Source organism: Dreissena polymorpha, chromosome 7 (assembly GCF_020536995.1).
Source record: "Dreissena polymorpha isolate Duluth1 chromosome 7, UMN_Dpol_1.0, whole genome shotgun sequence".
In the NCBI taxonomy this organism is placed as follows: domain Eukaryota; kingdom Metazoa; phylum Mollusca; class Bivalvia; order Myida; family Dreissenidae; genus Dreissena; species Dreissena polymorpha.
Window position 1 is genome coordinate 67,933,738 of NC_068361.1, and position 19,279 is coordinate 67,953,016.

Here is a 19,279-nt window from a genome sequence, read left to right on the forward strand (position 1 = left end):
AAATGTACATTTAAAAATCTAATGATAAATGACATAGTTATGGTCCAGACAAATTTTTGGTTTAAAACGCACTAAGTGACCCCGTGACTTAGTTTTTGACCCGGCATGACCCATATTCAAACTTGACCTAGACATCATCTAGATACAATTTCTGACCAAATTTGGTGAAGATCGGATGAAATTTTCGCGACCGACAGACCATCAAAGTGACTCCTATATAGCCCCCATTACCAATGGTAACGGGGGTATAAAAAAATTAAAGCATTACAATATGGTATAAATTTTATTCAGCTTGTAACACATTTATGATGATATTTTTATTTATGAAGGCATATTTACTATAATTTAATTTGATTTCATTCAGTAAATACATTGTTTAAAAATATTTTTATTATAAAATATAATATAAATATAAAATATATCTTCATATACATACAATTGCAAGGAACAAGTTATATGTAGACACAAAACTTCATCAAAACTTAAACATAAAAGATTACCTACGCACAATAGAAGAAAAATTGTATATAACTTTGTATTTGAGAATTGTTAAATAACAACCACCTCTAAAGTTCACTGAACAGGCACCAATTTCAGTACCAGCTAAGCTTACAGAATAATCCCAAATGCTAAAAGGCATAGTGATCAACACTTTTCTCCTTTAGAAAAGGTAACCAAGATAACTTGCCATCGGACTATTCATTTAAACTTCATTACCAGTAATACGTGAATTGCAAGCAAGACAAGAAAAAAAACTAAACACAAAAAGATAAGTTTAAGTAAATTGTTTCCTGTGCCATTGTTTAATAGAGAGAATATTAAATGGGCTCATTTTTCACTTGCAGAACTTCACTAAGCTGTTATGCAGGTCCTGTATTTTGGTTGGCTAGCAGAACAGGTTCAATATTTTCTTCGACATTTCATAACAAAACAAACAAAATCTTTCTGCTTGTTGTGCCAATTGGTAGAGCACCAGTAGAAAACTGGAAAACTTTACTGCTTTCTTCATCCACTTGTAGAGTTTGGGAAGAGGACTGAGAAACTTTTCAGCCTTCTTCATCAACTGGTATAGGGGAGGGAGGAGCAACATTGCTGCCGTTTTAGTCCACATGTAAAGCATCAGAAGAAGGCTGAGAAACTTCACAGCTTTCTTTGTCCAGCTGTACACAGGAGGGAGGACCAACTTCACAAACATCTTTGTCCCTCGGAAGAGAGGAGGGAGGACCAACTTCACAAACATCTTTGTCCCTCGGAAGAGAGGAGGGAGGACTAACTTCACAAACATCTTTGTCCTTCGGAAGAGAGGAGGGAGGACCAACTTCACAAACATCTTTGTTCTTTGGAAGAGAGGAGGGACGACCAACTTCACAAACATCTTTGTCCCTCGGAAGAGAGGAGGGACGACCAACTTCACAAACATCTTTGTCCCTCGGAAGAGAGGAGGAAGGACCAACTTCACAAACATCTTTGTCCCTCGGAAAAGAGGAGGGAGGACCAACCTCACAAACATCTTTGTCCCTTGGAAGAGAGGAGGGAGGACCAACTTCACAAACATCTTTGTCCCTCGGAAGAGAGGAGGGAGGACCAACCTCACAAACATCTTTTTCCTTCGGAAGAGAGGAGGGACCACCAACCTCACAAACATCTTTGTCACTCGGAAGAGAGGAGGGACGACCAACTTCACAAACATCTTTGTCCCTCTGAAGAGAGGAGGGAGGACCAACTTCACAAACATCTTTGTCCCTTGGAAGAGAGGACGGACGACCAACTTCACAAACATCTTTGTCCCTCGGAAGAGAGGAGGGACGACCAACCTCACAAACATCTTTGTCCCTCGGAAGAGAGGAGGGATAACCAACTTCACAAACTTCTGAGTCCACTGATAGAAAATCACAAGGAAGAGCACCGTCTGTGCCTTCTTTGTCCCTGGTAGAACATCAGAAGACTGAGCATGTCCAGTGTCTTCTTTTTCCTTTTGTAGATCATCCGAAGAGGGTTGAGCAAGTTCAGTGCCTTCTGTTTCCTTTTGTGGATCATCTGAAGAGGGTTGAGCAAGTTCAGTTCCTTCTTTTTCCTTTTGTTGATCATCCGAAGAGGGTTGAGCAAGTTCAGTGCCTTCTGTGTCCTTTTGTGGATCATCCGAAGAGGGTTGAGCAAGTTCAGTGCCTTCTGTGTCCTTTTGTGGATCATCCGAATATATTTTATCTGGAGAGTACGTAGATGTTTGTTCTCCATTGCTTTTTGAAGGGTATGCCTTAATATTTTGGGATATTTTTGCCCTCTGTATATTCTCTATCATCTTCTGCTGGTATTGTTTGCTGGCATCTCCACTGAAGAAAAAACAACTGAAAAACAAACGGACAAGTCAATAACTATATGCCTAACATAATAATATCACTTCAGTTATGTAGAAAACACCCTAACAAATATGTAAAGCCCAAAATCACATGCTGGTTAATATGTTTTAAAGTTTCAGCCCTCTAGCCGCAATACTTGTAGAGCTACGAATGACACAAAAATTTGACTGACACACAGAAGGACAATTGCAAATCAATATTCCCACCTCTGAAAAATGGGGCATAAAAACATAAATGTCGGTTCACAATATATATTGGACATTGCAATTCTGTGCTGAGGTCTGGGCATTCTTGTTTAAAATGTTAGAAACTTTTAACAAGTGTTAATATTATGAGCAAAACTATCAATATCAGAGTCAAAGTAATTCAAACTCTTAAGTTTTTTAATTTCGTATTTTACTCACAGTTCTACAAATTCTTCTCGTAGCTCAAAATTCTCTCTTGTCTGTAGAACTTCAGATAAAAGTTTCTCCATTTCCCGGTCCACTTCCATTCTACAACAGGAAAAAAATGTTAAAATTTTGTAAAAGAAATATTAAATAAACAACATGCACTGTCTTTGGTTTTGACATATGCTTTTAAAAAGTGTTTTGATATAAGAAGAGGACAATGTTTGCCCGATCGCACTCAAATGCTTTACAGAAAATTCAATTTAATTGTCTACTGAATATAGTATTTTTACCCTTTTAATGTAAAAAATGTCTGCAATAGTTAAGTTTTTAACAAGCAAGTCTTGATGGTCCTGAAGAGTTCTACCAAGTCCAAGGCACAACACAGAATAAAGATAGATAGATGATATGACCTGGCAGGGCTTTTTTCCCTGTTTTTTGTGAAGCGGCCTTGGCCCTCTCATTTTGTGAAAAAATAAGTAGCGAACTGTTTGAAAATAGTGAAAACAAGAGCTGTCAGAAGACAGTGCGCTCTACTATTGGAGTGCTTGACAGTATAACGAAACCCATTATGGGTAAATTGTTCATATTCAATAAGGTCAAGGTAATATAGTCATATTCTAAGTGGAAGAGGACCATAATTAAAACATATTGATCGCTAATGTTTTAAAGAAGTTGTACTTTATAGACAATTCTGAGTTCAGGTATATTTTCCAAATTCTCTTGAACATTTGTAAGGACATAAAACAAAGTAATAAGATTTTATTTCAAGTTTGATAGCAATAACTTGGGTGGGATGGTCCTTCAAAAATGAAATAAATAAATATTTGTGTTTTTTTTACAATGTTTCAACAACAAAAAATATTTTTGGGTGGGGGTGAGAGTGGAGAGGGGGGTATAATGTGGAGAGGGTGGTCATTTATTAGATTATCTTTCAAAAATAAGAAAATAAAAGGGAAAAAAATGTTGTTTTTTTTTGGGGGGGGGGGATTCTGGGGTGGGGATGGGGGATGGTTTGGGTGGTGTCCATTGTGGTATGTGAGGTAAGTGTTGTTTTGTCAAAGTATGAATCAAATCTGATCATAAATAAAGAAGTTATGGCAATTTAAGCAAAATTTATTAATATTAATTTGACATAGAGTCAAGGTCATTCAAAGGTCGAGGTCAAATTCAACTTCCCAGGTACAGTATCCTCATGATAATGAAAAGTATTTGAAGTTTGAAAGCAATAGCCTTGATACTGTAGAAGTAAAGTGAATCTAAACACACAATTTAATAAAATATTCAAATTGACTAAGTCAAACATTATATGTTAGTGAAACACTATGTCCCTATATATTTGACCTTTGACCTTGAAGGATGACCTTGATCTTACCCTTTCACCACTCAAAATGTGCAGCTCCATGAGATACACATGCTTGCCAAATATCAAGTTGCTATCTTCAATACATGTATTGCAAAAGTGGACATTAAATGAGCGATTTTGACACATATAATTGACCTTTGACCTTGAAGGATGACCATGACCTTGACCTTTCACCACTCAAAATGTGCAGCTCCATGAGATACACATGCATGCCAAATATGCAGTTGCTATGTTCAATATTGCAAAAGTTATGGAAAATGTTAAAGTTTGACTCAAACAAACAAACACACAAACCAACAAACCAACAGACAGGGCAAAAACAATATGTCCCCCACTATAGTGGTGGGGGACATAAAAAGGGCCATAATTCTGTTAAAATGACAACAAGAGTTATGCAACTTTTCCTGTAAAGTCCCCTTATGATAGTTAGCGAGTGTTCCAAGTCTGAAAGCAATTATAGCTATGATACTTTACGAGTATAATGAACCAACACACAAAACTTAACCAAATGTTCAATTATCTAAGTATAAAAGGGGCCATAATTCTGTCAAAATGCCAGTCAGAGAAACATAACCTTGCCTACACAGTCCCCTTATTATACATGTAGTTAGTAAGTGTTGCAAGTATGAAAGCGACTGCTTTGATACTTTAGGAATAAAGAGGAGCTAAACACAAAACTTAACCAAATTTTAAAATTTCTAAGTGATAAAAGGGCCATAATCCTTACAAAATACTTGATACAGTTGTCTGCTCTTGTTTATAGATTGGGGTCATGCTGGTAAAGAAGTATGCAAAATATGAAAGCAATATGTCAAGGGATATAGAAAATATTTGAGGTGGTACGCAAACTTTAACATAGATTTATCAGTAATATGCATATTTTAAGTGTAAAAAGGGCCATAATTCTTACAAAACGCTTGATACAGTTGTCTGCTCTTATTTTATGATTGGGGTCATGTTGGTTAAGAAATATGCAAAATATAAAAGCAATATGACAAGGTACATAGAAAATATTTGAGGTGGTACGCAAACTTTAACATAGATTTATTAATAATATGCATATTCTATGTGGAAAAAGGGCCACCTTTTTACAAAATGCTTGATACAGTTGTCTGCTCTTGTTTATAACTTGGGGTCATGTTGGTAAAGAAGTATGCAAAATATAAAAGCAATACGTCAAGGGAAATTGAAAATATTTGAGGTGGTACACAAACTTTAACATTGTCCAACGCTAACGCCGACACTCTGGTGAGAAGGATAGCTCCACTATATATATATATATATATATATATATATATATATATATATATATATATTATCGAGTCGAGCTAAAAATGATTCACGAACTTTCTACAATTGTGAATTTCCCAAAATTGTTAAAACAAGAGGGCCAAGATGGCCCTAGTTCGCTCACCTGAGAGGAGTCGGTTCATTCAATCTTTACCAAATGTCAAACTTTTACCTAGATAATGTCCAGACAATCATCCTGGTCAAGTTTCATCATTATTGAACCAAAACTCTGGTGCATGGAGTGTTTTTCTTTTTGTAAGATTTGACCTGGTTACCTATTTTTTGAGTTGAACCCCCTAACCAAACATCAAACTCTGCTTACAAAAATAAATATTATGACCAAGATTCATAAAATCTGAAACAAAATTAAAAGGATTTTGTATAATATAATGAAAATTTGGACAATCTAAGGGCAATAATTATAGCATTAATTATGTGATTTTGCTCATTATCAAACTTGACCGAGATCTTTCAGCAACTTTGATAAAAAATGCTTGAGAAATGTGAATGCTCGAGTGTTTACAAACCAAATGTGGACAGACGGATGGCGGACAAAGACCAATCCTAAAACCTCACCTGAGCAATCAGGTGAGCTAAAAAGTGTGTTTCATCGATCTGAGCCATTTTCCAAATTGTACGAGAAATCAATAAAACCAATGTATTGACTAAGTTTGAGGATGATTAGGCAAAAAATGTGACTTCTATAGTGTTCGATCACAAGGTTTCTCTCTAGTCACATAAGGAAAACTGCCCCACCCTCCTGGCGGCCATGTTTTTAGACCAATCGGAACCATTTGCGAACTCATCTGAGATATATATAAAACCAATCTTTTCACCAAGTTTCATGATGATTGGGCAAATAATGTGACTTCTAGAGTGTTCACAAGCTTTTTTTACTATATAAATAAAACAAAAACTGCACCCCCCACCACCCTCCACCCCCCCACACATCTGGCAGCCATGTTATTCAACTAACTGGAACCATTTTCGAACTCAACTCTCGCATCAAGGAAACAAATGTTCACATGTTTTCACTATATACATATAGAGAAAAATGCCCCGCCCACTGGCGGCCATGTTTTTTCACATATCTGGACCATTTTCAATCTCGTCCGAGACATCAATAAAACCAATGTTTTGACCAACTTTCATGATTGGGTAAAAATTGTGACTTCTAGAGTGTTTACACCAAATAAGGAAAACTGCCCCGCCCACTGGCGGCCATGTTTTTCAACGGACCGGAACCACTTTTGAACTCAACCAACATATCATTAAGGCAAACATTGTGACCAAATTTCATGAAAATTGGGCCAAAAATGTGACTTCTAGAGTGTTCACATTTTTACACTATATACATATAGAGAAAAATGCCCCGCCCACTGGCCGCCATGTTTTTCACCGATCTGAATCCTATTGATACTCGTCCCAAATATCAATAAAACCAATGTCTTGACCAACTTTCATCATGATTTGGCAAAAATTGTGACTTCTAGAGTGTTTACAAGTTTTCTCTATAGCCAAATAAGGAAAACTGCCCTGCCCACTGGCGGCCATGTTTTTCAACGGATCAGAACCACTTTTGAACTAAACCAACATATATATCATTAAGGCAAACATTTTGACAAAGTTACATGAAGATTGGGCATGAAATGTGACTTCTACAGTGTTTACAAGGTTTTTCTTTTTTTTTTTTACTTAGTGGCCTAGTTTTTGACCCAGCATGACCCAGTTTCGAACTCGATGGAGATATCATTGGGACAAATCTTCTGACCACGTTTCATGAAGACCGGACAATGAATGTGGCCTCTAGAGTGTTAACGAACAAATGTGGACGGACGGTTGGACGACGGACGGTCGAACGAGGGATAAAGACCGGTCACAAAAGCTCACCTGAGCAATCAGGTGAGCTAAAAAAAAATGGTCATTCTCACAGAAGGAAAAAAAGCCATGTCTGGTACCATTATTTTCTACTTCATGTAATGGCTAAATGTTGTTTTTTTTAAAACAATTTGACACAGTTTTTGACCTCACATGACCTTTATTCAAACTTTGTTTCTATTTTGTCAAGATCTGATAAAAATTTACCCTTTTTTGCATTAATATTGAGTCATAAATGTGCCTTTTAGAGTGGTAATGAGGTTTTTCTGATTATTGGCCTTGTGACCTTATTTTATACTATTTGACCCAAATTTAACCTTTGTCTATATATTGTCAAGATCCACATTCTGATACTGAGTTATAAAGATTGTCTAAGATTTGATCTCAGATCTGTTAACCATGTCATAGACTCAACTTGTCCAAAATTCATTCTTAACATTCAAGTTTGACCTTTACCTTGAGCAGGCACTCTCTCATGCCTTCTGCACACAGTCTAAATGCATACAACATTTTAAGAATGATATTATAGTAGATTAGTCAGAAATGATCATATGCTCAAACCATGACCTTGACATTAGGCAGCATGACTTGAAAGTGCCTTCTGCACTTAAGGCCACTCCAAATTGATTTGTTGGTCTACGAATTTTTTTGAAAAAAGTTGAAGAGGCGAGTGAAAAAAATAATTTGTTTTTTGAAAACAGGAAAATTCTTGAGCGAGCAAAGAATAAAAAATAATCACATTTCGATAGAAAAATATTGCATTATCAAGAGATACAGGTTTAAACAGCTATATTTTACATTCAAATCAATTCTTATACAAAGAATATATATCGACCTAATATTTATAGGAGTAGGTTGCATATAACCTTTGACCACGAAATATACATGTAACCATATCATTGAAGTGAGGGACACATGTCTACCTACTGCTGCTTATATTTGTTTGAAGTTTCAAACAGCTGTGAAAAGGTTTACCATGTTGCAAACTGTGAAAAGGTATACCATGTTGCAATAACACTTGAAGAGGAACAATCATCAAAATGACAATGACAGACAGTCGGACAAAGGCCATGCATATAATCCATTTGTCGCTACCTTAAATTAAAAGGGGCATATCGATGGCTAGTACGGTATTGTATTTTTCTGAAATAAATTTATACATTTCAAAGAACTTATTTGATGTTTCTGAAATACACTGACCTAGCTGTTAAACATGTTCTGTCAACAATGTATTTTAAAAATTATAAAACATTGTCCCTGTGAAACTTTTAGAACCAGCATTTAATGATTTTATGTTTATTTGCCTACATATACACGGCCGTTAATCACGCGCGCCACCTCTTTTTTTGCGATGCATTAATAAATGAGCCAATGCAACTTCCGAGGTGGCGCTCAGGCCCGGATGTTTTGAAATTTCATGGACAACTTTACAGGGTGATTAGGATTAATAGGTTTGTAAAACATATTTCGCATTATTTTTAAAATCGGGCAATGTAGTGCAATTAAGCGAAGATTGAATCGTCTAAAAATGTACAGACACGTGCATTCTCAACCCATTTAAAAACGTGAGAACCTTTATAAGCTGTGGCATGGTGGAGTTAAAAAAGCATTCCGATGAGTTTTTCCTGTGTGACGAGAAAATATCCACCCAATTAAATCGCCAACGGCATCAAACGATTGCGTACAACATACATTATATGCTGCATGCACAAAAATATTGGCTTCTTAGCGACGTAGCAGATAATTTTGCATTTTTCCAAAAGAGATGGAGCCAATGCTTAAGAGGTGGCGCTAATGCAGGATGTTATCAATTAACAGTCGTATCTCAATGACATTATCACATGACGTAGATTTGATAGATAATGATATTTGTTATATTAAATTTATTTTTCAACGTACATACGAAGGCCCAAATCTTTACAGAACATTAACACAATCTATAATAAATATGACGTAGTTTTTTAAATATATAAGTGATCAACTCAGTTAAGAAGTCACCAACATGAATGAAACATATTGTACGGTGTATACCAACAATAAGTAATACTCAATCAAACCAATAACTTAATTTTCAACATTATCAAAATAATGCATCGACATCAATATTTGTATACAGTATTATAATTCACGAAACAAGTATAGATAACACCTCTTCTTGAAACTATGGTTTGTGGCCGTTAATCCGAATGCTTAATTTACTAAAAGACCAAGGTCAACAAATCTTAATTAGGCTCAGTTATGTTGTTTTTCCCACTATTAACTAAAAAAAAAATGAAGATAGCTCGGTCTTTTTCCGTTAACATTTTTGTATAAAACAGGTTAAATGTTGTTATCTTACAAAGAGGAACGTTTAAATCCATCAATACATCATTAGAAAACTATTTTTTCTAATTAAAACGCACGCGACTCAAATGTGCTGAAGTAGTCAACTTACAAAAACAAGGGACAAAATTGTCACAAAACCAGGTTTTCATTGTGAAAAAAAAATCTGATAAAGGGAGAAAACTCAAACTGAACTTTTGAAATGACCAAAAAAAATTAACCCCCTTTGTAATTTTTTTTTTTTTTTTAAATCTATTTTTAGTCGTGGCGACCTTGACATTGGAGATATTGACGTGATTCTTTCGTGGGACACACCGTCCCATGATGGTGAACAAATGTGCCAAATGATTTTAAAATCTCACAATGAATGACATAGTTATGGCCAGGACAAGCTCATTTATGGCCATTTTTGACCTTTGAACTCAAAGTGTGACCTTGACCTTGGAGATATCGACGTAATTATTTCGCGCGACACACCGTCCAATGATGGTGAACAAATGTGCCAAATGATTTTAAAATCTGACGATGAACGACATAGTTATGGCTCGGACAAGCTCATTTATGGCCATTTTTGACCTTTGAACTCAAAGTGTGACCTTGACCTTGGAGATATCGACGTAATTATTTCGCGCGACACACCGTCCAATGATGGTGAACAAATGTGCCAAATGATTTTAAAATCTGACAATGAACGACATAGTAATGGCCCGGACAAGCTTATTCCGCCAGCCCGCCAGCCAGCCCGCCCGCATTCGCCAATCTAATAACCAGTTTTTTCCTTCGGAAAACCTGGTTAATAATGTTAGTCCTGTAAACATAATAGAAACCATAACATAAAATATTTCACTTTAAAATAGCTATAAATGTGCATTGGCGCCACCTCCTAATATGAGCGCCACCTCCTTGGCATTGGCTCCATCTCTTTTTGAAACATGCAAATTTATCTATTAGATCGGCTAGAAGCCGACGTTTTTGTGCACGCATTAACTTGTACAGGTTCAAAGCAATCGTTTAATGTAATGAGCGAATTAATTGACAGGGAATTTTCTTGTCAAACAGGCAAAATACATCGATTTGCTTTTACAAATTCTACCATGCCACAACTTATAAAGGTCCTCACGTTTCCAAATGGGTTGTGATTGAATGTTTCTGTACATTTTTAGATGAATTTATTAACGGCCGTGATATAGGGAAATACCGTCCATATGCCCAGTTAATGAAGAAAAAAGTATAAAAAATCTTATGTCATGTTTCTCGATGTTGTTTGAAATTAAACATGCTTCTACAGTATCTGCTGATAGTTGCATGTTTAAATGTAAACAAACACATTCAAATAAGTCACAGAACGTAGATGTGTTTATATTTTTAGGGGTTGGCTGCAGCAACTTTTCACCGCAATTTGTTAAAACGGTCACAACAGCGAAACATGTACTGCTTGCGCAGGTAGCCATTTTTTTTCTAGTCTTCTGGATCAAATTTTTTAGCGTCTGCAGTTATCGATTAAAAAGGTTACGAAACACTATATTTGGCATTCGTATTCAGCGTCAAAATGGTTTCTGTTAGATCGCGTTTTTTTTTCACATATTAAAAAAAACATGCGCCATAGTTACAGAAGGACACAAAAATGAGTGTGAGCAGTAAATTTTTATATTTTTTTCCATTTTGAAAAAAGGGCGCGGCAAATCCGACAACCAACAGATCACTTTGGAGTGGCCTTATGAGACACATTTAATGGAAACTGTAAAAGGGGTGTGAGAGATGTTAACAAGACACTAATAATTTATGGTAAGACTGACCAACAGGTGAAGGGAGCTAGTACAACCCTTTTTTGCTTTGCAAAAAGCAAAATATTGAATAATGCAATGTCTAAAATAATATTTTGCAGATGAATGAATGCTGCAATTGATTTGTCCAGAAAGGTTTACGGCATCAAATTCTTTTATCATTACTTCAAAGTCTAACATTTTGTCTTAACCTAAACCATTTACAATAAGTATCACCCTTTAAAGGCCATTTTTATTACCCCCTATACAAAATCTTGATATCCGCGTAGATATACGAACAAAGTTTCATGATGATTGGGCAAACAATGTGATCTCTATAATGTCCATAACCATCTTTTAATTTGACCTAATGACCTTGCTTGTGAGTCAGATATGATTTGGACAAAATTAATGTTTTGAAAAACTTTCATCAACATTCTAGAGGGTTCACAAGAATTTTTGTTTGATAATATACAATGGAAAAAGTGATAATTTAAGCTCACCACATTTTCCCCGGGTGATCGCCATTGTCGCCAAGGACAAAATCTTAAAATAGCAACAAGTTTTCAAATTTGGCGATTTTTCAAATCTCTACTGAGCAGCCAGTTTATGGTAGTCACTAACTGGAGCAGAATAAGCCAGTGCTAGCATGCCCCAAGGGCATGGTTCGTGATCAGATCACTAATTAGGCTATTGTTGTCGACAAAAGTGCGAAACTGAAAGACGATCGATGCCATCACTGCATCAGTTTAACACTTGGTAAGGCACAAACACACTCAAAATCTAACACAACCTTTAAAGGGTAAATAAATAAGTTTACCTGAGAATCTCATCGGAGCTGTTCAGAGGGTCAGGGTTGAATGCTTTGGTGGCCATTTTTCAGCTCTCTTTCTCATATATCCTCTGACTCTGTAACATAATAATGGAGATAAATAGTAAATTATTAGTTACATGCTAATGCAAATCATTCATCAACAAATCAAGAACAAAATGAATCCAAAATGACTAAGGGCAAATAATGTTACTAGGTATTGATGAAAGTGCATTGAAATTTGAATGCTTCAAATGCATGGGGTCTCTGGAGTGGGCGAAGTGGGCGATTTCTTCGCCCAATTAATCTTCACTTCACACATTAATTTCATGAAGGCAAAGTGATTTCTCCTCCTTTAAAAGATTTACTTTGTGCCAGACATTGACCGATTAAAATCAATTTGATGTGGAGAATTGGACACAGGAGGATTCTCAGCCATAAGTTGCCCCATTTACAGGTCATGCAAAGTTGAACATTCAAAAGAACAGTCTGGAGCTATTACACTTCTTGAAATTGTTAATAGATGATGCCTTGATTAATTGCCTTCTGCTGGCTACCAATAACTATGATTCAGCAATGTTAAATGGCCCATTAAAACAGTACTAAGGAATGATCAAATGGGAAGATGTTACATAGCACTGGCAATAGATATGGGGCTCATTTACAGGTCAGCTTTGAAATCTCTGCTGTAAAATGAGATTTTAAATGAATTTTAAATTTAAAACAAATATTTGTAGCAAAATATGAATTTGATTGTATGTTGAATTGCTTAAAATTAACAAGGAAGTAAAAAGATTCTGAACATTACTGGCTTGTTACTATTGAAGTTTATTTGATACACCTGTTCAGAAAAAAAAATAATTAAAAGTACAATCATAATCAACAATCAATTAGAAATAAGGAAAATGTCAGTTTTATACACTTAACATGTCTTATTGTATAAAACAAGTTAAGAGGTGATTGAAAGCTGAACAGAAACCACTTATCCATTAGGTTGCTGCAAAATATACCTAAAACTAAGATTTATGACGCAAATGTACCATTTCTCCCAAAAATGTTACCAATTCTCCCTATTTTGGCTTTAGGGAGAAGAGAATTCTCCCAAAATTTTGAGCCTAGCTAGACCCCTGAAATAGACACACGTTAACCGACTAATGTATAATGGTTTTTTCTCACCAATTTATGATTGGTTTTGCTTGACAACCTAGCATTCGCGAACTCCATACAAATACTATGGAAAGGTATTTAGGTAAAAATTACATCCTTCTTTATGACTATGTCATGATTCTTGCAGTACTTTCAATTTGTATTTAGACACCTTTTCATGCTTGATGACACTTACATCTTGCCTGATGACCAATGTATACTTACATTCTGCTAAATGGTATTATTCATGTGTACAGATGCAACATTCTTGTTCGTAAATTGCATGCTGGTTATGTGTATGTTGGTTTGTGCAGAGAGACTTTTGCAATAGGCGCAGTGCATAATGAAATAAAAAATTGATGCGTTGAATAAATTAATGCGATGGCAAGATGCGAGTTTCACTCAAGGCTCAAGCACAAAGCAACATACAAGCATGCATGATACAATGATGTCAATTGACAGTCGTTCCGAAATGCTACGGACGACTACGGAAATTTACGGCGTATAACGGAAATTTAATGTTATAGCAGAAGTAGCTGAAATAATTCGCGTTCAGAATAAATCTGAACGCTGCAACTCCGGTCTGTAAAAACCATAACGAAAAATAAATACAATATTATTATGGGAATTACTTTACAAATATATATATATATATGAAATCTAGCTGTTGTTTGGCAAATATGAACTTAGATCACAAAAATTACCTGTATTTCATTCAAAATCATAGACATGGAGCGATCATTTTCTCAAAGGCAACCATTTTGGCATTGTTGTTGTTGTTGTTATTTTGTACCATAGCTATTTCGTACCTCTTACTTTTGGGGGGTATCGGGTCCGTTCGCCCTAGTTACACGTTCGCCCTGGGTCCGTTTGACCTGGGTTCGTTCGCCCTATATTATCATGTGCATATCGGGGTATGAACAGTTGATTGTTCACACATATAAGCAAGTTTGAACCTTAAGTTTTCATTAATTAATATAGTAAGCAATTAGTGAAAATAACTGGCCTTTGTTACAAACACGCTTACGAGTTAAAGAGCGCCGTTTTGATTTTTCACACATGTAAGCAAGTTTGTACCTTAGATTTCATCATTAATTAATATAATAAGCAATTAAGGAATATTACTGGCCTTTGTTACAAATACGCTTACAAGTTAAAGAGCGCCGTCTTTTATATTTCGGTAACACTTTTTTGTTTGATATGTTCGGAATAACCTAACTGTGAATTATCACAGTATATAAAATGGAGCTCAAACAGGGGTGTGATTGAGGCAAAGTCAGAGGGGAGGAAAATTCTGTTGACTGATTTTGACTACGCGAATGGCGCGCATAACACAATGACAAACATAAAAACAGACATTATAATAAACAACTTTTTGAACTTCATAACAATATTTCTTTATAAAAACCTTTTAAACTTCACATTTAACATACTGAGGATGCAAAGTAAACAGTTAAGTATTTATTGTGATCAATAGCAGCAGTTTTTCAATGTATTGAATTACAGTTAATAGACTAAATATAAACAAACACACTTGAGTGTTCTTCTGGTGTTAATGATGTATTAACTGAGTTAAATTAATATATTTAATTTGTTTACCTTTCAATATCTTGCATTTCACATCTCCACTCAGTTCAAAGCTATTTCAGTTAACTGAACAGCGTGACAAACATAATAAAGCAGAATATGCATATGAATCTGATTATACACAGACCCACAGACATATAAAAATCAAATCATGTTTGTCTATTTCCATGTTCGAACGATACTCTTCAAAATTGTTTTACTTCGCGAGTAGACTAAACTCCAATTTGCAAACACTGGTTTCCGTGACACAAATTCAGTGGGCACATTTCTTAACAAAATATGTGTATCTAAAACGTATTCTTTTTTTTGACAAACACATTTCATTATTCCTATCAGACTAGGTGATGTCAGTCGTTTATTTGATTGCTATTTGTTATTTCAATAATCTTAATTTTCTCTTCACAACGGCGCCATTTGCAAACAAATCACAGAGCGCATTTTAATTGGAAGATTGGGAAACGACAGCCAATTATATGGCTCGTTTTAAAAATGCTTAGGCAGAATCTACCAGTGTAAAATGCGAAGAGATTTCGCGGGCCGCGGATATTTCGGGCCGCTTATGAAATACGTCCGCGGAATCGGTGGTAGCCCCTCTCCCCCACATGTTTTAAAACGAATTTACGCAAATCTCAGAAGTGACATCCGGGACAACCCGATCCGCGGAAATCCGCGGATCCGCGGAAAAATCACACCCCTGTCAAATGTCTGGTTCTATTATTTCAAAAATGGATAATGTGTTGTGCATTTCGTGCAATTTGGAGTTACGACCAAGACAACATGCGATTACATGCGACGTTTGTGAATGGTGGCAGCATCGGCTATGTGGAACTGGTTAGTTTAATTTAATTTGTCAATTGCATATAATAAAAACATATCATACGTACTTTTTCTATATATTTTAATGTTCCTTGAGGATTTCATTATTTCCATCTAATGTAACTGGTAACGGGATCTTCATTTACGTACGATAAATTATTTAGTTCTTAATAATTAATCATTCTGTCCATTACAGTCTTAGTGAATGTTGTCTCTATCGTATTTCATTTTCAATGAGCATTTAAATGCTACCATTCTTCGACGTATGCACATTAGCGTTTAGCGCTAATATCCTTTGATCCATAATAGATGTAATTAATTAAAGAAGCTTACGTTTGCGTTCTTGATTTGGTAAACAATTTAGATTGGAATTTGCTACTCGCTCTCTTAGCTTACTAAACTGTTTTATTATAGTACATCAATGTATTTTTTCCATATGTTAGAGTTTGTAGCTCACCTAGCACAAAAAGTATACCGATGTGGTTTTGTGAAAACTGGGCTTAAATTAATGCGTGATACGGACTGCGCAATTCCTTAAGTATTTCTAACAATATACAATAGTTATTCTAAACAATATGCAATAGTTATTTTAAACAATATGCACTAGTTATTTTAAACAATATGCAATAGTTATTTAAAAAATATGCAATAGTAATTATAAAATTGTGTTAATTGAAATTAAGTAAAACTTTATTAATTATGATTAATTAAAATTATTAAATAAGTTAAAATGGAAATTTAAATATTACAAATATGTACACAATATAAAGTGCATCATTTATTATTCTATATATAAGCTGTATATATTAAATTTATAAATTATTTGTACATTAATATGTGTAATATAGTCATTAAGATAATGAGATTTTGAGTGTAACTTCTTGCGTTGTTTATGGTTCTTTCATTCAGCAATATATAACCACCGTCTGTCGGATTATCTAATTTCTTGTATTCTTGTCGATCCCTGCATAGGCAAATAAATTTAAAATTCATATAAACATCATTAAATCTCAATAAAAACATCATCAATATTCAATTTACTAAACTGATCAACTTCCAATAATTCTCGCGTGTATTGCGCGGTGTGAAGTAGCAACCGGCCTTTATTGATCGGTGTCGATTAATTAAGAGATTATAGAGATAACGGTCTGTGATATTGATTGATTGAGTGTCGTATTAACCTAAAATAGTTAACATTGAGAACAATTACTAAATCATATAGATAATAGTTATGTAGAATATGATTATTAAGTTGAAACTATTATCCTAAAGAGTACTTTATATTGATGCATGCATAAATCATGTTTATAAAACAGAACTGTTATTATTATTTTTTTTAGAAATTATCTTTAATATGATTATTAGCGTATGATTAAGAAAATAAACTTAAATTATGTAAATGAAACAGAGCGGTATATTTTAAATTGTGTAGAAATTAGTCTCAAAGAAAATGTTCAATTATAATAAATACATTAAGGAATGAGATTATTATTAATTAATTATAACAGAACTATAAAAAATTGTATTACGGACTATATTTTAAGCAATTAAAGCCGTGTTGTCAGTGAAAGTCCTTAATTTACGAGAACGCTTCATTAATGATTATGAATTTCATAAAATGTGCTTAACTATATTAAACTCGATTGCCATGTAAGATAATACACATAATTCCAGAATGCGAACAAGAGTTCCACACTCTGGCGGTGTAGCGTGCGAAGCAAAAAGTTGGGATGTCACGCGACAGTCTTACAGAAAGGCAATGACTTTCGTCTATGCTCCAATGCGCACGTGCACCCAGCGGACCAGAAGCTTCCTCTTCAAGCGAAGTTTTCCACCATTGTAAGTTATTGTTCATGCAATTTAACATATTTAAATTATTCATTAAAACATGGGACGACAATTTCAGCTTTTATGGAATTTTTCGTTTAAATGAACTGCACAGGCTAATCCGGGACACTTTACACACATGCATTATTCCCATTAAAGCATTATCGTATTTATGTTTTGTTATAGGTCAAACAGCGTATTAAGGAACAGCCTCATGCCCGGGCAATGGATATTGTGGCTGATGTCATGTCGGACATTACTAACGATGAGCGGTTCCTGGCCCCGAAGCAGGGTGATTAATGGAAAGGTGTAACATCAAGTTTTCATTAATTAATATAATGTAAATGTGTTGCATAATGTGTTCATTGTATTATACTATATTATGTATTGTTGTTCTGTTCACTGTATTTGTTTCATGTACATATGTATTGATTAATGTAAAGGTGTAACATAAAGTTTTCATTAATTAATATAATAAACAATAAGAGAAAATTACTGGCATTCGACGGCTTTGTTTACAAACACGCTTACACGTTAACGAGCGCCTTCTTGTTTTTTTCACACATGTAGGCAAGTTTGTAGCTTAAATTGTCATTTATATATTAAAATGTTAAAAAGATAACAAATTTCACCCTATCTTCCACGTGAACTTAAACCCTCAATTGTGGTGACAACAACAAAGATGGCCGACACGGACGAGTTAACACGTGGCCGGGAAATTCAAATAAAATTTTTAATGGAGTATGGCGTCAGAGTATTCCTACGTTGCGTGTCTGGTTCAAACCAATAACAAAATTGTTAAACTACAACATGTGGTCCAACACGTGGTTTACCAAAAGACAAAACCTGGAAACAAAAACACATGAGACACTGAATCCTGCCGACAACGCCAATGTTGTGTTTTGATCCGGTTAGCTTTGGTGTTCGTGGCCCGTACTGGTAGACTAATCAGGAATAATGATAAAGGGTGACTTACGATGTGATACGTTTCCCGGCTTCTTTAATGTGCACAACAGTTCAACACGTCCTCACTTGTGAACGTCTGGTCTAGGAAGGGCTGTTTGGCGGGTATGACTAAAATACGTATATGACTCATATCCGCGGATATGAATGTGTTGTGCCGGTGCCCGGCCTACAAAACGCGCACATACCTCGTGACTGGGAACCAGCGACAAATCGATATAGTGCATGCTGGGCAGCACGAGTTTGTACGGTCTCTTGTGCACGGGACGTTGAGGTGAGTAGATGTGTTTATGTGCCTATGTCCCTATGTGAGTATTGTGTGTGAAATAGTGAGCCTGCGTATAGTTTATATTGTAGTATATGGTATTGTATTGTATATGTGTGTCGGTAACTGTGAGCCTGTTATTGTGAACCTGTGCGTGTAACCCTGAGTACGTAAGTAGTTCCAGGGGGTTTAGCCTGTGTATGTAAGCCAGTGTCTAGCTGTGAGCCTGTGCGTATTGTATTATATTGTATTTTATGTGCGTTCAACACGTATTTACCTGGAAGGCCATTCCCAGAAGATATAAGTGAGTCTGTGATTGTGTATGTAAGCCGGTGACTGTGTGTTTAAGTACGTGTTTGCCTGGAAGTGTATTCCCAGAAGTACATGTATAGTGCCATTTCGTGACGTGGACGAGCAGACAAGTGTACCCGACTAGCCGACGAGTGCACCCGACGAGCCGACGAGTGTACCCGACGAGCCGACGCGTGAAGCCGACAAG

At 35.5% G+C, this 19,279-nt stretch overlaps 1 protein-coding gene across 1 annotated transcript; it reads right to left on the bottom strand.

Annotated features, from left to right (window-relative positions):
* Positions 1–428: 428 nt before the first annotated feature.
* LOC127837529 (uncharacterized) lies at positions 429–18,612 on the bottom strand. The gene is made up of 4 exons (XM_052364695.1): positions 18,529–18,612; positions 12,186–12,274; positions 2,762–2,851; positions 429–2,345 (listed from the first exon to the last, which is right to left on the bottom strand). The coding sequence occupies exons 2-4, from the start codon at positions 12,239–12,241 to the stop codon at positions 887–889; spliced, it is 1,605 nt and encodes a 534-aa protein (XP_052220655.1). The 5' UTR covers positions 12,242–12,274; positions 18,529–18,612; the 3' UTR covers positions 429–886.
* Positions 18,613–19,279: the final 667 nt, after the last annotated feature.

Excerpts from the sequence above, each read along its gene's own strand:
- LOC127837529 (XM_052364695.1), bottom strand. The coding sequence starts at position 12,241 with ATGGCCACCAAAGCATTCAACCCTGACCCTCTGAACAGCTCCGATGAG. Across the intron at positions 2,852-12,185 it reads AGCTCCGATGAGATTCTCAG|AATGGAAGTGGACCGGGAAA; the intron begins GTAAACTTATTT and ends TTCCTGTTGTAG. Across the intron at positions 2,346-2,761 it reads CGAGAAGAATTTGTAGAACT|TTGTTTTTTCTTCAGTGGAG; the intron begins GTGAGTAAAATA and ends TTTGTTTTTCAG.